At 55.8% G+C, this 16,771-nt stretch overlaps 2 protein-coding genes across 2 annotated transcripts; both read left to right on the top strand.

Moving 5' to 3' along the window:
• The first annotated feature begins 931 nt into the window (after positions 1 to 931).
• LOC145404935 (uncharacterized) lies at positions 932 to 2,272 on the top strand. The gene is made up of 3 exons (XM_080276440.1): positions 932 to 1,036; positions 1,599 to 1,827; positions 2,058 to 2,272. Exons 1-3 carry the CDS (start codon positions 932 to 934, stop codon positions 2,270 to 2,272), a joined length of 549 nt encoding a protein of 182 aa, XP_080132566.1.
• Positions 2,273 to 6,284: 4,012 nt separating this feature from the next.
• On the top strand, positions 6,285 to 7,641 carry LOC145404936 (uncharacterized). Its single transcript, XM_080276441.1, has 3 exons — positions 6,285 to 6,409; positions 6,952 to 7,196; positions 7,427 to 7,641. Exons 1-3 carry the CDS (start codon positions 6,285 to 6,287, stop codon positions 7,639 to 7,641), a joined length of 585 nt encoding a protein of 194 aa, XP_080132567.1.
• The last annotated feature ends 9,130 nt before the right edge of the window (positions 7,642 to 16,771 follow it).

Raw genomic sequence — 16,771 nt, forward strand, 5'->3', positions numbered from 1 at the left:
TCACAAAACTCATGATCCAGGCCATCACCGTACCACTAGGGAAAGTGGTGGCACTATCCCAACTGGATAGTTTGACTCTCGACGGGAATCTAGATGATACCCTAAGACAGGCAAGATGCCTGGTAACCGCTGCATACCCAGAGGCAGATGACGAAACCCAGAAACAACATACCTTTAACACTCTCCTGAGAGTGCTCCCCAGTGTTGTAAAGGAACACTTTACGATCCATGACCAGACTGGAGACATGGATCGAGATATCCAGCTTATACGGCACCTCCTGACCTCCCGCCCTACACCCCAGTAGATCAACGTGGTGAAAATGTTTCCCACCAAGATTCTGGCTCCCCCAGCCAAGCCACGTTCACCCATGCCTCATACCAGCCCCACCCCTGCCCCTAGCCCACCAAGGGCACACCCCACACACTGGCGCCCCGCCCACAGGGAGAACCCCAACCTGATCCTAGTGAATCCCTGGGAATTCTCAGCGTGCAACTCAAGGTGCCCTCTGCACGATATCCGGGACCAGCTGAAGGCTGCATGTAGGAAAACTACCACCCCAGGCTGAAGCAAAGTCTCCTCTCTGGAGGACGAAGCAACAGATGACAAACCTGCATTGGTGGAGGAGCCCGATCCTGGGGAACGGAGCTGGAGCAAGAAGAAGAAGGAGGCCCTAGACAGCTGGATTTTTAGGCCGGGCCCTGCACCATCCCATGGTGGCGAGGGTCATTTCCCCCAAATATCGCCCCCCAGTTTACCACAAGATGAAGCTGAACGGGGTGAAAGCCAGACTTCTGGTCGATATGGGAGCGGCCAGATCCTGCCTTTACAGCCACTATTTCTCCCACCACAGATCGACCTTTGGCCCACTCCGCCCCACAGCTACTCACTTTGTGGACACGGGGGATGGCCCCCTGCCATCCATGGGGAGACATGGGCCTTAAGAGTCGACACCCATCAACCGGTGTCAACCCAGCACCAGTTCATAATTTTCAACTCCTGCCGGAATTACGACGGGTACCTGGGGCTGGACCTGGGGTACCTGGGGCTGGACCTGTTGCAGAAGTTGGGCGCTACTATACTGTAGATTGCCGCAACCGACAGCTCCAGTTCCATGCACCAGCTGACCCACCCCCCTGGGCCGTTTGCACCTGCACGCCCTGGCCCCAGCTGGAAGACTCTTCCCCCCCCTTCCCACCCCCCTATTCCCCCCCACCACCCCCCTCCCTCTTTTCATGCCACCGTTTCCACTGCCGTCACTAACCCCCACACCATGAAGCTTGGGTGCCCCTAAATTGGCCCTGTTCCCCCTCCGTCCTATTCTCCCTTGTCGTGCCGCCGGGAACCCTCTCGGCCTACCTTTTGCGTCCAACTTTCCTCCCTCCACATCGTACGGCGGTCCGGATCACCAACCTCGCCCCTTTACCCCTCACCCTCCCGAAAGGGCTCATAATAGGAGAGATGGAAGAAGCCGAACCCTGCACCCCTTCCCCCTCCCACTCCCCTGCCCCTCTGCCCCCCATTCCTGACCATCCCTCCACCCATCAGTCAGGTACCCTACGCCTCCTTCTCCTGGATTTCCAGGATCTGTTTACGGCAGGACTGGCAGACATTGGTCACCGACAACGCCCAACTCATCAGATGGCGCGAAACCCTGGAGGACTTCAACTACGAAATCTCCTATCAACCTGGCAAAGTCCATACCAATGCCGACACTCTCTTGCGGCTCCCCATCCACGCCACCCAACCGGAACTCGACATCCTCCAGCAGTGGCACCGCAAGGAGCGTCCCCCATGGATTCCTCACCACCTTTTCAAAAAATTTATTGGCAAGGCGACCACCTTCTGACCCCCTCCGGTCATATCATCCTAGCCCCTGACAACGCCCTTGATGCCCTGCGACACCTTCACACCCACAACGACATCCACCTGGGTACAAAAAAGTTGCTACAAATTTTTAACAATACCTACTGGGCACCAAACCCTTCCGCCCTCGCCAAGGAAATCATCCAAAGCTGATGCGCCTGCACCCTTGGTAAAGACATCACACGTACCGCAGGACCCTCCGGCCATATCACCGGCCACAAACCCTGGCAGCTGTTAGCTATGGACGTAGTAGCGCCTCTGCCCCCAAAATCGGGCTACAAATACGTCATCACGTTCATAGACATGTATTCCAAGTTCATTGCGGCCTGCCCAGCAAAGGAACACCATGCTGTTGCAGTAGCTGATGCCCTCCTTAGGCACGTTTTCCCCTACTTTGGCATTCCCTAAGCGATCCACTCAGATAACATGCCAGAATTCACCAGTAAAATCTGGGAAGAACTAGTCAATATTTTTGGGTACAACATCTCTCATTCCTCCCCCTACTGGCCACAGGGAAATGCAGTGTGCGGGCGCAGCCATCGTACCCTTATGAACCAGCTCCACACACGAATAGAAGCAACTAAGGACGACGACTGGCCTGCCCACGTAAAGACTGTACAATGGGGCATCAACTCCTGTCCCCGGGAGGACAGAATTTCGGCATATGAGCGAATATTTGGAGAGACACCCCTCCTGCTGCCCCTTCGGCAGCATCTGCAACCGCCCACTTCTGCTCCCATGATGGACCTCCTACATTATTTCAAGCACTGCCTGACCCACCTCCAACACAACTTAGACCCCGGCCCCGACACAGCATCTAACCCCTACAAGCCAGGCGATACTGTCATGATCGCTCAGCTTCCCATCCCTCACAAACTCGCACCCCATTTCACAGGACCCCACACTGTCACCTGCGTCTCCAACCCCTATCAAGTCACTATTGACTACCACAGCGCCCCTCACACCCTCTGAAACTGCCACATATGCCCATTCCATGCCCCTACCCCTGCTGCCCCACCCCCACTCCCGATCCCGCCCCCCACCCTGGCGCCACTCCCCCCTTCTAACTACGAATGCTATATCTCCTCTTCCCCATCCTCCTCCTCTTCCCCATCCTCCTCCTCCTCCCCTACCATTTTTGCCTCCCCAGTCACCATGCCGCATCACACCTCACCTGACAGCTAACCTGCACCACCAACACCTGGCCACTCCTCCACCCCCTCCCTACCTTCCACCCGCTCTCCCGCGCCAAGCATCACACGGCCCACCCTCACCACCACACCTCCACCTCTGCCCTTACCCACTGCTCGCCCCCACCCCCTCTGACCCACCGCACCCCCACACCCTCACTCCTCACTCCTCACTCCCAACACCCAACCTCAACCACCCCCCACCCAGTTACACGCACCCCGTGCGCTTCACGCCCACACCAACCCTGCATGCCCACATCACCACCTACGCCAACCCTCAAAACAACCACCACCCGCTCCGGCCGCCTCTCCCGCCCACCCGCCCGATACGCCCACTCCTCTACCCCACCGGCCTCACTGCAAACACACTCCCACCCCTGCCCTAAACCATCTCACCCTCATGCTACATCAAGCCCAAATCGCAGCCACCTATACTCCCCAGAGACACTATGCCACATTACTACGGCACAAAACCCGACCCTAGCCCTCTGTCTCCAGCATTCAGCACCACACCACACAACGGGCAACATCTCCCAACATGAGGGTCTGACAAGCTGTATGGGTGCCATCACTTGGGCGCAACCAACGAGTCCGAGGACCACACCACCTCCTCCAACTCCTCCACTCCTCCACCACTGCGTCCACCCTCTTCCTCACCTGTTATGCAGAGCAGGAAGAGAACACTGCCACCACAGCCTGGCACACCTTCTTTCGTCATCTACACCCGATCTACGCCACCCACGATATGCCACTCATGCTCTACACCTCTCCTGCAGGAGATGGCCAGTAGCGGCTCCCACCTTCATCAAACGGTCTGTAGCCACTGCGAAGGTGTAGCTGGGACTGCTGGCAGACACATACCCTCTCAGGCGACGGCCAGTAGCCGCGCCCCTAGGAAGCCATGGCCAGTAGCCGGATCCTACGGCAGGAGGTGGCTGAGAGCCACCCTGTCACCCAAGTTTGACACCTGTTTCCCGACCCCCAGCACAGAGGGCATAGAGGAGTATTGGAGAGGCCTCATAGTCTACCCGGGCTTCCGCTCCCTATGACTGGCTCTGGAGGAGACCCACCTGACGGACCCTGATGCAGGCTGGTGCCGCAGCCCCCTCCTGTCAGCGCCACCCAGCCCTGGGGACCACAGTCCTCGGGAACCCCAGACCCTCCCCAGAATGCCCGGGCAGGAACTCCCTACACCTTGACGGAGAAAGACCTTCCCCTCCATCAGGAGCCTGAACGACAGATTCAGGCAATTGTTCGGCCCTAGCCCTGAGGGCTGCACTCCAGTCCTAAGTCCCGAGAGTTCGGGCCCCTTCGCCGCCAACAGCCCCGGACGAGACCAGACGTCCCTGTGCGTGATCCTGTGTCCCCTGAGCACGAGGACTCCTGGTGGTGCCCAGCCCTGTCAGTAGCGGAGCCGTGTGGCCCCTCAGCCGCACCCTTGGAGCCGGGAGAATTGTAGTGACTATACTGTGCAATAATAGTGGTCCAATAGTGCTGGGGCGGAATAGTGAACTTGCAGTGATAGACCAAAAGTCAGAAAAAGAGATAGACACAGTGACGGGCTATACAGTAATAAGACTAACACCAGGGCCATGGAGTAAGTAACGATAATTGACCAAAAGTGACCCTAAGGCAGAAAATAACAAAGTGAACACGCTATCATCAAACCCTGCCTCATAGAACTATAATTACAATTAGACCCCAGTGCCTTACACCCCCTTGTGAGAAATAGCCCTAGCCCCTCCACGTGTGTAAAGACCCTGGACTATTCCAAAATAGAACATCCTGCCTCAAACATTGTGTTAATATATATTCTGAACAGTATCCTACGAGATACTCTTCACCCTACCTAGTTGTAAGAGTTTATGATCACCCAGAATATCGTGTCTGTAACATCTGCTGTTTCCCTTGTCTGACTGAATAATACATGTGTAAGGTTATTGCCTGAGATTTTGTGTCCTGCCTCCCACCTATTTGTCTAAGCCTCGGTCTTGAAAGAGGACCCCGTTACACGTTAGGTGCTTTAAGTGTGGGAAGCCAAACTTAAAAGACCTAGCATTACACTGGTGGACAGCGGTGGTTCATGACCCGGGCATACGAGAGAGGTAGTCAGGAAATACCGGAAAAATGGCAACCAAACCGCATGTGCAATTGCCCAAGTTCAACCCCGAACAGTATGATGTCACACATATCTGGCGATCATCAAACCTCTACTAGATATCAGGTTTGAAAATGACCAACAAAAGATCGTAGTCACACTCCCACTTTTGGACAAAGTGGTGGCCAATATAGCACCAAAAATCGTTCCGGAGCTCACCTGGCAGAATTTCACAAAACTCATGATCCAGGCCATCACCGTACCACTAGGGAAAGTGGTGGCACTATCCCAACTGGATAGTTTGACTCTCGACGGGAATCTAGATGATACCCTAAGACAGGCAAGATGCCTGGTAACCGCTGCATACCCAGAGGCAGATGACGAAACCCAGAAACAACATACCTTTAACACTCTCCTGAGAGTGCTCCCCAGTGTTGTAAAGGAACACTTTACGATCCATGACCAGACTGGAGACATGGATCGAGATATCCAGCTTATACGGCACCTCCTGACCTCCCGCCCTACACCCCAGTAGATCAACGTGGTGAAAATGTTTCCCACCAAGATTCTGGCTCCCCCAGCCAAGCCACGTTCACCCATGCCTCATACCAGCCCCACCCCTGCCCCTAGCCCACCAAGGGCACACCCCACACACTGGCGCCCCGCCCACAGGGAGAACCCCAACCTGATCCTAGTGAATCCCTGGGAATTCTCAGCGTGCAACTCAAGGTGCCCTCTGCACGATATCCGGGACCAGCTGAAGGCTGCATGTAGGAAAACTACCACCCCAGGCTGAAGCAAAGTCTCCTCTCTGGAGGACAAAGCGACAGACGACGAACCTGCATCGGTGGAGGAGCCCGATCCTGGGGAACGGAGCTAGAGCAAGAAGGAGGAGGCCCTAGACAGCTGGATTTTTAGTCCCGCCCCTGCACCATCCCACAGTGGCGAGGGTCATTTCCCCCCAAATATAGCCCCCCAGTTTACCACAAGATGAAGTTGAACGGGGTGAAAGCCAGACTTCTGGTCGATATGGGAGCGGCCAGATCCTGCCTTTATAGCCACTATTTCTCCCACCACAGATCGACCTTTGGCCCACTCCGCGCCACAGCTACTCACTTTGTGGTTGCGGGGGATGGCCCCCTGCTATCCATGGGGAGACGCGGGCCTTAAGAGTCGACACCATGTGTCAACCCAGCACCAGTTCATAATTTTCGACTTCTGCCGGAATTACGACGGGTACCTGGGGCTGGACCTGGGGTACCTGGGGCTGGACCTGTTGCAGAAGTTGGGCGCTACTATACTGTAGATTGCCGCAACCGACAGCTCCAGTTCCATGCACCAGCTGACCCACCCCCCCAGGCCGTTTGCACCTGCACGCCCCGGCCCCAGCCGGAAGACTCTTCCCCCCCCTTCCCACCCCCCTATTCCCCCCACCACCCCCCTCCCTCTTTTCATGCCACCGTTTCCACTGCCGTCACTAACCCCCACACCATGAAGCTTGGGTGCCCCTAAATTGGCCCTGTTCCCCCTCCGTCCTATTCTCCCTTGTCGTGCCGCCGGGAACCCTCTCGGCCTACCTTTTGCGTCCAACTTTCCTCCCTCCACATCGTACGGCGGTCCGGATCACCAACCTCGCCCCTTTACCCCTCACCCTCCCGAAAGGGCTCATAATAGGAGAGATGGAAGAAGCCAAACCCTGCGCCCCTTCCCCCTCCCACTCCCCTGCCCCTCTGCCCCCCATTCCTGACCATCCCTCCACCCATCAGTCAGGTACCCTACGCTGCCTTCTGAATTTCCAGGATCTGTTTTTGGCAGGACTGGCAGACATCGGTCACTGACAACGCCCAACTCATCAGATGGCGCGAAACCCTGGAGGACTTCAACTACGAAATCTCCTATCAACCTGGCAAAGTCCATACCAATGCCGACACTCTCTTGCGGCTCCCCATCCACGCCACCCAACCGGAACTCGACATCCTCCAGCAGTGGCACCGCAAGGAGCGTCCCCCATGGATTCCTCACCACCTTTTCAAAAAATTTATTGGCAAGGCGACCACCTTCTGACCCCCTCCGGTCATATCATCCTAGCCCCTGACAACGCCCTTGATGCCCTGCGACACCTTCACACCCACAACGACATCCACCTGGGTACAAAAAAGTTGCTACAAATTTTTAACAATACCTACTGGGCACCAAACCCTTCCGCCCTCGCCAAGGAAATCATCCAAAGCTGATGCGCCTGCACCCTTGGTAAAGACATCACACGTACCGCAGGACCCTCCGGCCATATCACCGGCCACAAACCCTGGCAGCTGTTAGCTATGGACGTAGTAGCGCCTCTGCCCCCAAAATCGGGCTACAAATACGTCATCACGTTCATAGACATGTATTCCAAGTTCATTGCGGCCTGCCCAGCAAAGGAACACCATGCTGTTGCAGTAGCTGATGCCCTCCTTAGGCACGTTTTCCCCTACTTTGGCATTCCCTAAGCGATCCACTCAGATAACATGCCAGAATTCACCAGTAAAATCTGGGAAGAACTAGTCAATATTTTTGGGTACAACATCTCTCATTCCTCCCCCTACTGGCCACAGGGAAATGCAGTGTGCGGGCGCAGCCATCGTACCCTTATGAACCAGCTCCACACACGAATAGAAGCAACTAAGGACGACGACTGGCCTGCCCACGTAAAGACTGTACAATGGGGCATCAACTCCTGTCCCCGGGAGGACAGAATTTCGGCATATGAGCGAATATTTGGAGAGACACCCCTCCTGCTGCCCCTTCGGCAGCATCTGCAACCGCCCACTTCTGCTCCCATGATGGACCTCCTACATTATTTCAAGCACTGCCTGACCCACCTCCAACACAACTTAGACCCCGGCCCCGACACAGCATCTAACCCCTACAAGCCAGGCGATACTGTCATGATCGCTCAGCTTCCCATCCCTCACAAACTCGCACCCCATTTCACAGGACCCCACACTGTCACCTGCGTCTCCAACCCCTATCAAGTCACTATTGACTACCACAGCGCCCCTCACACCCTCTGAAACTGCCACATATGCCCATTCCATGCCCCTACCCCTGCTGCCCCACCCCCACTCCCGATCCCGCCCCCACCCTGGCGCCACTCCCCCCTTCTAACTACGAATGCTATATCTCCTCTTTCCCATCCTCCTCCTCTTCCCCATCCTCCTCCTCCTCCCCTACCATTTTTGCCTCCCCAGTCACCATGCCGCATCACACCTCACCTGACAGCTAACCTGCACCACCAACACCTGGCCACTCCTCCACCCCCTCCCTACCTTCCACCCGCTCTCCCGCGCCAAGCATCACACGGCCCACCCTCACCACCACACCTCCACCTCTGCCCTTACCCACTGCTCGCCCCCACCCCCTCTGACCCACCGCACCCCCACACCCTCACTCCTCACTCCCAACACCCAACCTCAACCACCCCCCACCCAGTTACACGCACCCCGTGCGCTTCACGCCCACACCAACCCTGCATGCCCACATCACCACCTACGCCAACCCTCAAAACAACCACCACCCGCTCCGGCCGCCTCTCCCGCCCACCCGCCCGATACGCCCACTCCTCTACCCCACCGGCCTCACTGCAAACACACTCCCACCCCTGCCCTAAACCATCTCACCCTCATGCTACATCAAGCCCAAATCGCAGCCACCTATACTCCCCAGAGACACTATGCCACATTACTACGGCACAAAACCCGACCCTAGCCCTCTGTCTCCAGCATTCAGCACCACACCACACAACGGGCAACATCTCCCAACATGAGGGTCTGACAAGCTGTATGGGTGCCATCACTTGGGCGCAACCAACGAGTCCGAGGACCACACCACCTCCTCCAACTCCTCCACTCCTCCACCACTGCGTCCACCCTCTTCCTCACCTGTTATGCAGAGCAGGAAGAGAACACTGCCACCACAGCCTGGCACACCTTCTTTCGTCATCTACACCCGATCTACGCCACCCACGATATGCCACTCATGCTCTACACCTCTCCTGCAGGAGATGGCCAGTAGCGGCTCCCACCTTCATCAAACGGTCTGTAGCCACTGCGAAGGTGTAGCTGGGACTGCTGGCAGACACATACCCTCTCAGGCGACGGCCAGTAGCCGCGCCCCTAGGAAGCCATGGCCAGTAGCCGGATCCTACGGCAGGAGGTGGCTGAGAGCCACCCTGTCACCCAAGTTTGACACCTGTTTCCCGACCCCCAGCACAGAGGGCATAGAGGAGTATTGGAGAGGCCTCATAGTCTACCCGGGCTTCCGCTCCCTATGACTGGCTCTGGAGGAGACCCACCTGACGGACCCTGATGCAGGCTGGTGCCGCAGCCCCCTCCTGTCAGCGCCACCCAGCCCTGGGGACCACAGTCCTCGGGAACCCCAGACCCTCCCCAGAATGCCCGGGCAGGAACTCCCTACACCTTGACGGAGAAAGACCTTCCCCTCCATCAGGAGCCTGAACGACAGATTCAGGCAATTGTTCGGCCCTAGCCCTGAGGGCTGCACTCCAGTCCTAAGTCCCGAGAGTTCGGGCCCCTTCGCCGCCAACAGCCCCGGACGAGACCAGACGTCCCTGTGCGTGATCCTGTGTCCCCTGAGCACGAGGACTCCTGGTGGTGCCCAGCCCTGTCAGTAGCGGAGCCGTGTGGCCCCTCAGCCGCACCCTTGGAGCCGGGAGAATTGTAGTGACTATACTGTGCAATAATAGTGGTCCAATAGTGCTGGGGCGGAATAGTGAACTTGCAGTGATAGACCAAAAGTCAGAAAAAGAGATAGACACAGTGACGGGCTATATAGTAATAAGACTAACACCAGGGCCATGGAGTAAGTAACGATAATTGACCAAAAGTGACCCTAAGGCAGAAAATAACAAAGTGAACACGCTATCATCAAACCCTGCCTCATAGAACTATAATTACAATTAGACCCCAGTGCCTTACACCCCCCTACTGAGAAATAGCCCTAGCCCCTCCACGTGTGTAAAGACCCTGGACTATTCCAAAATAGAACATCCTGCCTCAAACATTGTGTTAATATATATTCTGAACAGTATCCTACGAGATACTCTTCACCCTACCTAGTTGTAAGAGTTTATGATCACCCAGAATATCGTGTCTGTAACATCTGCTGTTTCCCTTGTCTGACTGAATAATACATGTGTAAGGTTATTGCCTGAGATTTTGTGTCCTGCCTCCCACCTATTTGTCTAAGCCTCGGTCTTGAAAGAGGACCCCGTTACACGTTAGGTGCTTTAAGTGTGGGAAGCCAAACTTAAAAGACCTAGCATTACACTGGTGGACAGCGGTGGTTCATGACCCGGGCATACGAGAGAGGTAGTCAGGAAATACCGGAAAAATGGCAACCAAACCGCATGTGCAATTGCCCAAGTTCAACCCCGAACAGTATGATGTCACACATATCTGGCGATCATCAAACCTCTACTAGATATCAGGTTTGAAAATGACCAACAAAAGATCGTAGTCACACTCCCACTTTTGGACAAAGTGGTGGCCAATATAGCACCAAAAATCGTTCCGGAGCTCACCTGGCAGAATTTCACAAAACTCATGATCCAGGCCATCACCGTACCACTAGGGAAAGTGGTGGCACTATCCCAACTGGATAGTTTGACTCTCGACGGGAATCTAGATGATACCCTAAGACAGGCAAGATGCCTGGTAACCGCTGCATACCCAGAGGCAGATGACGAAACCCAGAAACAACATACCTTTAACACTCTCCTGAGAGTGCTCCCCAGTGTTGTAAAGGAACACTTTACGATCCATGACCAGACTGGAGACATGGATCGAGATATCCAGCTTATACGGCACCTCCTGACCTCCCGCCCTACACCCCAGTAGATCAACGTGGTGAAAATGTTTCCCACCAAGATTCTGGCTCCCCCAGCCAAGCCACGTTCACCCATGCCTCATACCAGCCCCACCCCTGCCCCTAGCCCACCAAGGGCACACCCCACACACTGGCGCCCCGCCCACAGGGAGAACCCCAACCTGATCCTAGTGAATCCCTGGGAATTCTCAGCGTGCAACTCAAGGTGCCCTCTGCACGATATCCGGGACCAGCTGAAGGCTGCATGTAGGAAAACTACCACCCCAGGCTGAAGCAAAGTCTCCTCTCTGGAGGACAAAGCGACAGACGACGAACCTGCATCGGTGGAGGAGCCCGATCCTGGGGAACGGAGCTAGAGCAAGAAGGAGGAGGCCCTAGACAGCTGGATTTTTAGTCCCGCCCCTGCACCATCCCACAGTGGCGAGGGTCATTTCCCCCCAAATATAGCCCCCCAGTTTACCACAAGATGAAGTTGAACGGGGTGAAAGCCAGACTTCTGGTCGATATGGGAGCGGCCAGATCCTGCCTTTATAGCCACTATTTCTCCCACCACAGATCGACCTTTGGCCCACTCCGCGCCACAGCTACTCACTTTGTGGTTGCGGGGGATGGCCCCCTGCTATCCATGGGGAGACGCGGGCCTTAAGAGTCGACACCCATCAACCGGTGTCAACCCAGCACCAGTTCATAATTTTCGACTTCTGCCGGAATTACGACGGGTACCTGGGGCTGGACCTGGGGTACCTGGGGCTGGACCTGTTGCAGAAGTTGGGCGCTACTATACTGTAGATTGCCGCAACCGACAGCTCCAGTTCCATGCACCAGCTGACCCACCCCCCCAGGCCGTTTGCACCTGCACGCCCCGGCCCCAGCCGGAAGACTCTTCCCCCCCCTTCCCACCCCCCTATTCCCCCCACCACCCCCCTCCCTCTTTTCATGCCACCGTTTCCACTGCCGTCACTAACCCCCACACCATGAAGCTTGGGTGCCCCTAAATTGGCCCTGTTCCCCCTCCGTCCTATTCTCCCTTGTCGTGCCGCCGGGAACCCTCTCGGCCTACCTTTTGCGTCCAACTTTCCTCCCTCCACATCGTACGGCGGTCCGGATCACCAACCTCGCCCCTTTACCCCTCACCCTCCCGAAAGGGCTCATAATAGGAGAGATGGAAGAAGCCAAACCCTGCGCCCCTTCCCCCTCCCACTCCCCTGCCCCTCTGCCTCCCCATTCCTGACCATCCCTCCACCCATCAGTCAGGTACCCTACGCCTCCTTCTCCTGGATTTCCAGGATCTGTTTACGGCAGGACTGGCAGACATTGGTCACCGACAACGCCCAACTCATCAGATGGCGCGAAACCCTGGAGGAATTCAACTACGAAATCTCCTATCAACCTGGCAAAGTCCATACCAATGCCGACACTCTCTTGCGGCTCCCCATCCACGCCACCCAACCGGAACTCGACATCCTCCAGCAGTGGCACCACAAGGAGCGTCCCCCATGGATTCCTCACCACCTTTTCAAAAAATTTATTGGCAAGGCGACCACCTTCTGACCCCCTCCGGTCATATCATCCTAGCCCCTGACAACGCCCTTGATGCCCTGCGACACCTTCACACCCACAACGACATCCATCTGGGTACAAAAGTTGCTACAAATTTTTAACAATACCTACTGGGCACCAAACCCTTCCGCCCTCGCCAAGGAAATCATCCAAAGCTGATGCGCCTGCACCCTTGGTAAAGACATCACACGTACCGCAGGACCCTCCGGCCATATCACCGGCCACAAACCCTGGCAGCTGTTAGCTATGGACGTAGTAGCGCCTCTGCCCCCAAAATCGGGCTACAAATACGTCATCACGTTCATAGACATGTATTCCAAGTTCATTGCGGCCTGCCCAGCAAAGGAACACCATGCTGTTGCAGTAGCTGATGCCCTCCTTAGGCACGTTTTCCCCTACTTTGGCATTCCCTAAGCGATCCACTCAGATAACATGCCAGAATTCACCAGTAAAATCTGGGAAGAACTAGTCAATATTTTTGGGTACAACATCTCTCATTCCTCCCCCTACTGGCCACAGGGAAATGCAGTGTGCAGGTGCAGCCATCGTACCCTTATGAACCAGCTCCACACACGAATAGAAGCAACTAAGGACGACGACTGGCCTGCCCACGTAAAGACTGTACAATGGGGCATCAACTCCTGTCCCCGGGAGGACAGAATTTCGGCATATGAGCGAATATTTGGAGAGACACCCCTCCTGCTGCCCCTTCGGCAGCATCTGCAACCGCCCACTTCTGCTCCCATGATGGACCTCCTACATTATTTCAAGCACTGCCTGACCCACCTCCAACACAACTTAGACCCCGGCCCCGACACAGCATCTAACCCCTACAAGCCAGGCGATACTGTCATGATCGCTCAGCTTCCCATCCCTCACAAACTCGCACCCCATTTCACAGGACCCCACACTGTCACCTGCGTCTCCAACCCCTATCAAGTCACTATTGACTACCACAGCGCCCCTCACACCCTCTGAAACTGCCACATATGCCCATTCCATGCCCCTACCCCTGCTGCCCCACCCCCACTCCCGATCCCGCCCCCCACCCTGGCGCCACTCCCCCCTTCTAACTACGAATGCTATATCTCCTCTTTCCCATCCTCCTCCTCTTCCCCATCCTCCTCCTCCTCCCCTACCATTTTTGCCTCCCCAGTCACCATGCCGCATCACACCTCACCTGACAGCTAACCTGCACCACCAACACCTGGCCACTCCTCCACCCCCTCCCTACCTTCCACCCGCTCTCCCGCGCCAAGCATCACACGGCCCACCCTCACCACCACACCTCCACCTCTGCCCTTACCCACTGCTCGCCCCCACCCCCTCTGACCCACCGCACCCCCACACCCTCACTCCTCACTCCCAACACCCAACCTCAACCACCCCCCACCCAGTTACACGCACCCCGTGCGCTTCACGCCCACACCAACCCTGCATGCCCACATCACCACCTACGCCAACCCTCAAAACAACCACCACCCGCTCCGGCCGCCTCTCCCGCCCACCCGCCCGATACGCCCACTCCTCTACCCCACCGGCCTCACTGCAAACACACTCCCACCCCTGCCCTAAACCATCTCACCCTCATGCTACATCAAGCCCAAATCGCAGCCACCTATACTCCCCAGAGACACTATGCCACATTACTACGGCACAAAACCCGACCCTAGCCCTCTGTCTCCAGCATTCAGCACCACACCACACAACGGGCAACATCTCCCAACATGAGGGTCTGACAAGCTGTATGGGTGCCATCACTTGGGCGCAACCAACGAGTCCGAGGACCACACCACCTCCTCCAACTCCTCCACTCCTCCACCACTGCGTCCACCCTCTTCCTCACCTGTTATGCAGAGCAGGAAGAGAACACTGCCACCACAGCCTGGCACACCTTCTTTCGTCATCTACACCCGATCTACGCCACCCACGATATGCCACTCATGCTCTACACCTCTCCTGCAGGAGATGGCCAGTAGCGGCTCCCACCTTCATCAAACGGTCTGTAGCCACTGCGAAGGTGTAGCTGGGACTGCTGGCAGACACATACCCTCTCAGGCGACGGCCAGTAGCCGCGCCCCTAGGAAGCCATGGCCAGTAGCCGGATCCTACGGCAGGAGGTGGCTGAGAGCCACCCTGTCACCCAAGTTTGACACCTGTTTCCCGACCCCCAGCACAGAGGGCATAGAGGAGTATTGGAGAGGCCTCATAGTCTACCCGGGCTTCCGCTCCCTATGACTGGCTCTGGAGGAGACCCACCTGACGGACCCTGATGCAGGCTGGTGCCGCAGCCCCCTCCTGTCAGCGCCACCCAGCCCTGGGGACCACAGTCCTCGGGAACCCCAGACCCTCCCCAGAATGCCCGGGCAGGAACTCCCTACACCTTGACGGAGAAAGACCTTCCCCTCCATCAGGAGCCTGAACGACAGATTCAGGCAATTGTTCGGCCCTAGCCCTGAGGGCTGCACTCCAGTCCTAAGTCCCGAGAGTTCGGGCCCCTTCGCCGCCAACAGCCCCGGACGAGACCAGACGTCCCTGTGCGTGATCCTGTGTCCCCTGAGCACGAGGACTCCTGGTGGTGCCCAGCCCTGTCAGTAGCGGAGCCGTGTGGCCCCTCAGCCGCACCCTTGGAGCCGGGAGAATTGTAGTGACTATACTGTGCAATAATAGTGGTCCAATAGTGCTGGGGCGGAATAGTGAACTTGCAGTGATAGACCAAAAGTCAGAAAAAGAGATAGACACAGTGACGGGCTATATAGTAATAAGACTAACACCAGGGCCATGGAGTAAGTAACGATAATTGACCAAAAGTGACCCTAAGGCAGAAAATAACAAAGTGAACACGCTATCATCAAACCCTGCCTCATAGAACTATAATTACAATTAGACCCCAGTGCCTTACACCCCCCCCTTGTGAGAAATAGCCCTAGCCCCTCCACGTGTGTAAAGACCCTGGACTATTCCAAAATAGAACATCCTGCCTCAAACATTGTGTTAATATATATTCTGAACAGTATCCTACGAGATACTCTTCACCCTACCTAGTTGTAAGAGTTTATGATCACCCAGAATATCGTGTCTGTAACATCTGCTGTTTCCCTTGTCTGACTGAATAATACATGTGTAAGGTTATTGCCTGAGATTTTGTGTCCTGCCTCCCACCTATTTGTCTAAGCCTCGGTCTTGAAAGAGGACCCCGTTACACGTTAGGTGCTTTAAGTGTGGGAAGCTAAACTTAAAAGACCTAGCATTACACTGGTGGACAGCGGTGGTTCATGACCCGGGCATACGAGAGAGGTAGTCAGGAAATACCGGAAAAATGGCAACCAAACCGCATGTGCAATTGCCCAAGTTCAACCCCGAACAGTATGATGTCACACATATCTGGCGATCATCAAACCTCTACTAGATATCAGGTTTGAAAATGACCAACAAAAGATCGTAGTCACACTCCCACTTTTGGACAAAGTGGTGGCCAATATAGCACCAAAAATCGTTCCGGAGCTCACCTGGCAGAATTTCACAAAACTCATGATCCAGGCCATCACCGTACCACTAGGGAAAGTGGTGGCACTATCCCAACTGGATAGTTTGACTCTCGACGGGAATCTAGATGATACCCTAAGACAGGCAAGATGCCTGGTAACCGCTGCATACCCAGAGGCAGATGACGAAACCCAGAAACAACATACCTTTAACACTCTCCTGAGAGTGCTCCCCAGTGTTGTAAAGGAACACTTTACGATCCATGACCAGACTGGAGACATGGATCGAGATATCCAGCTTATACGGCACCTCCTGACCTCCCGCCCTACACCCCAGTAGATCAACGTGGTGAAAATGTTTCCCACCAAGATTCTGGCTCCCCCAGCCAAGCCACGTTCACCCATGCCTCATACCAGCCCCACCCCTGCCCCTAGCCCACCAAGGGCACACCCCACACACTGGCGCCCCGCCCACAGGGAGAACCCCAACCTGATCCTAGTGAATCCCTGGGAATTCTCAGCGTGCAACTCAAGGTGCCCTCTGCACGATATCCGGGACCAGCTGAAGGCTGCATGTAGGAAAACTACCACCCCAGGCTGAAGCAAAGTCTCCTCTCTGGAGGACAAAGCGACAGACGACGAACCTGCATCGGTGGAGGAGCCCGATCCTGGGGAACGGAGCTAGAGC

This window comes from Coenobita brevimanus, chromosome 65, assembly GCF_032717465.1.
Source record: "Coenobita brevimanus isolate Jiangsu-jjx chromosome 65, ASM3271746v2, whole genome shotgun sequence".
Classification (NCBI taxonomy): Eukaryota; Metazoa; Arthropoda; class Malacostraca; order Decapoda; family Coenobitidae; genus Coenobita; species Coenobita brevimanus.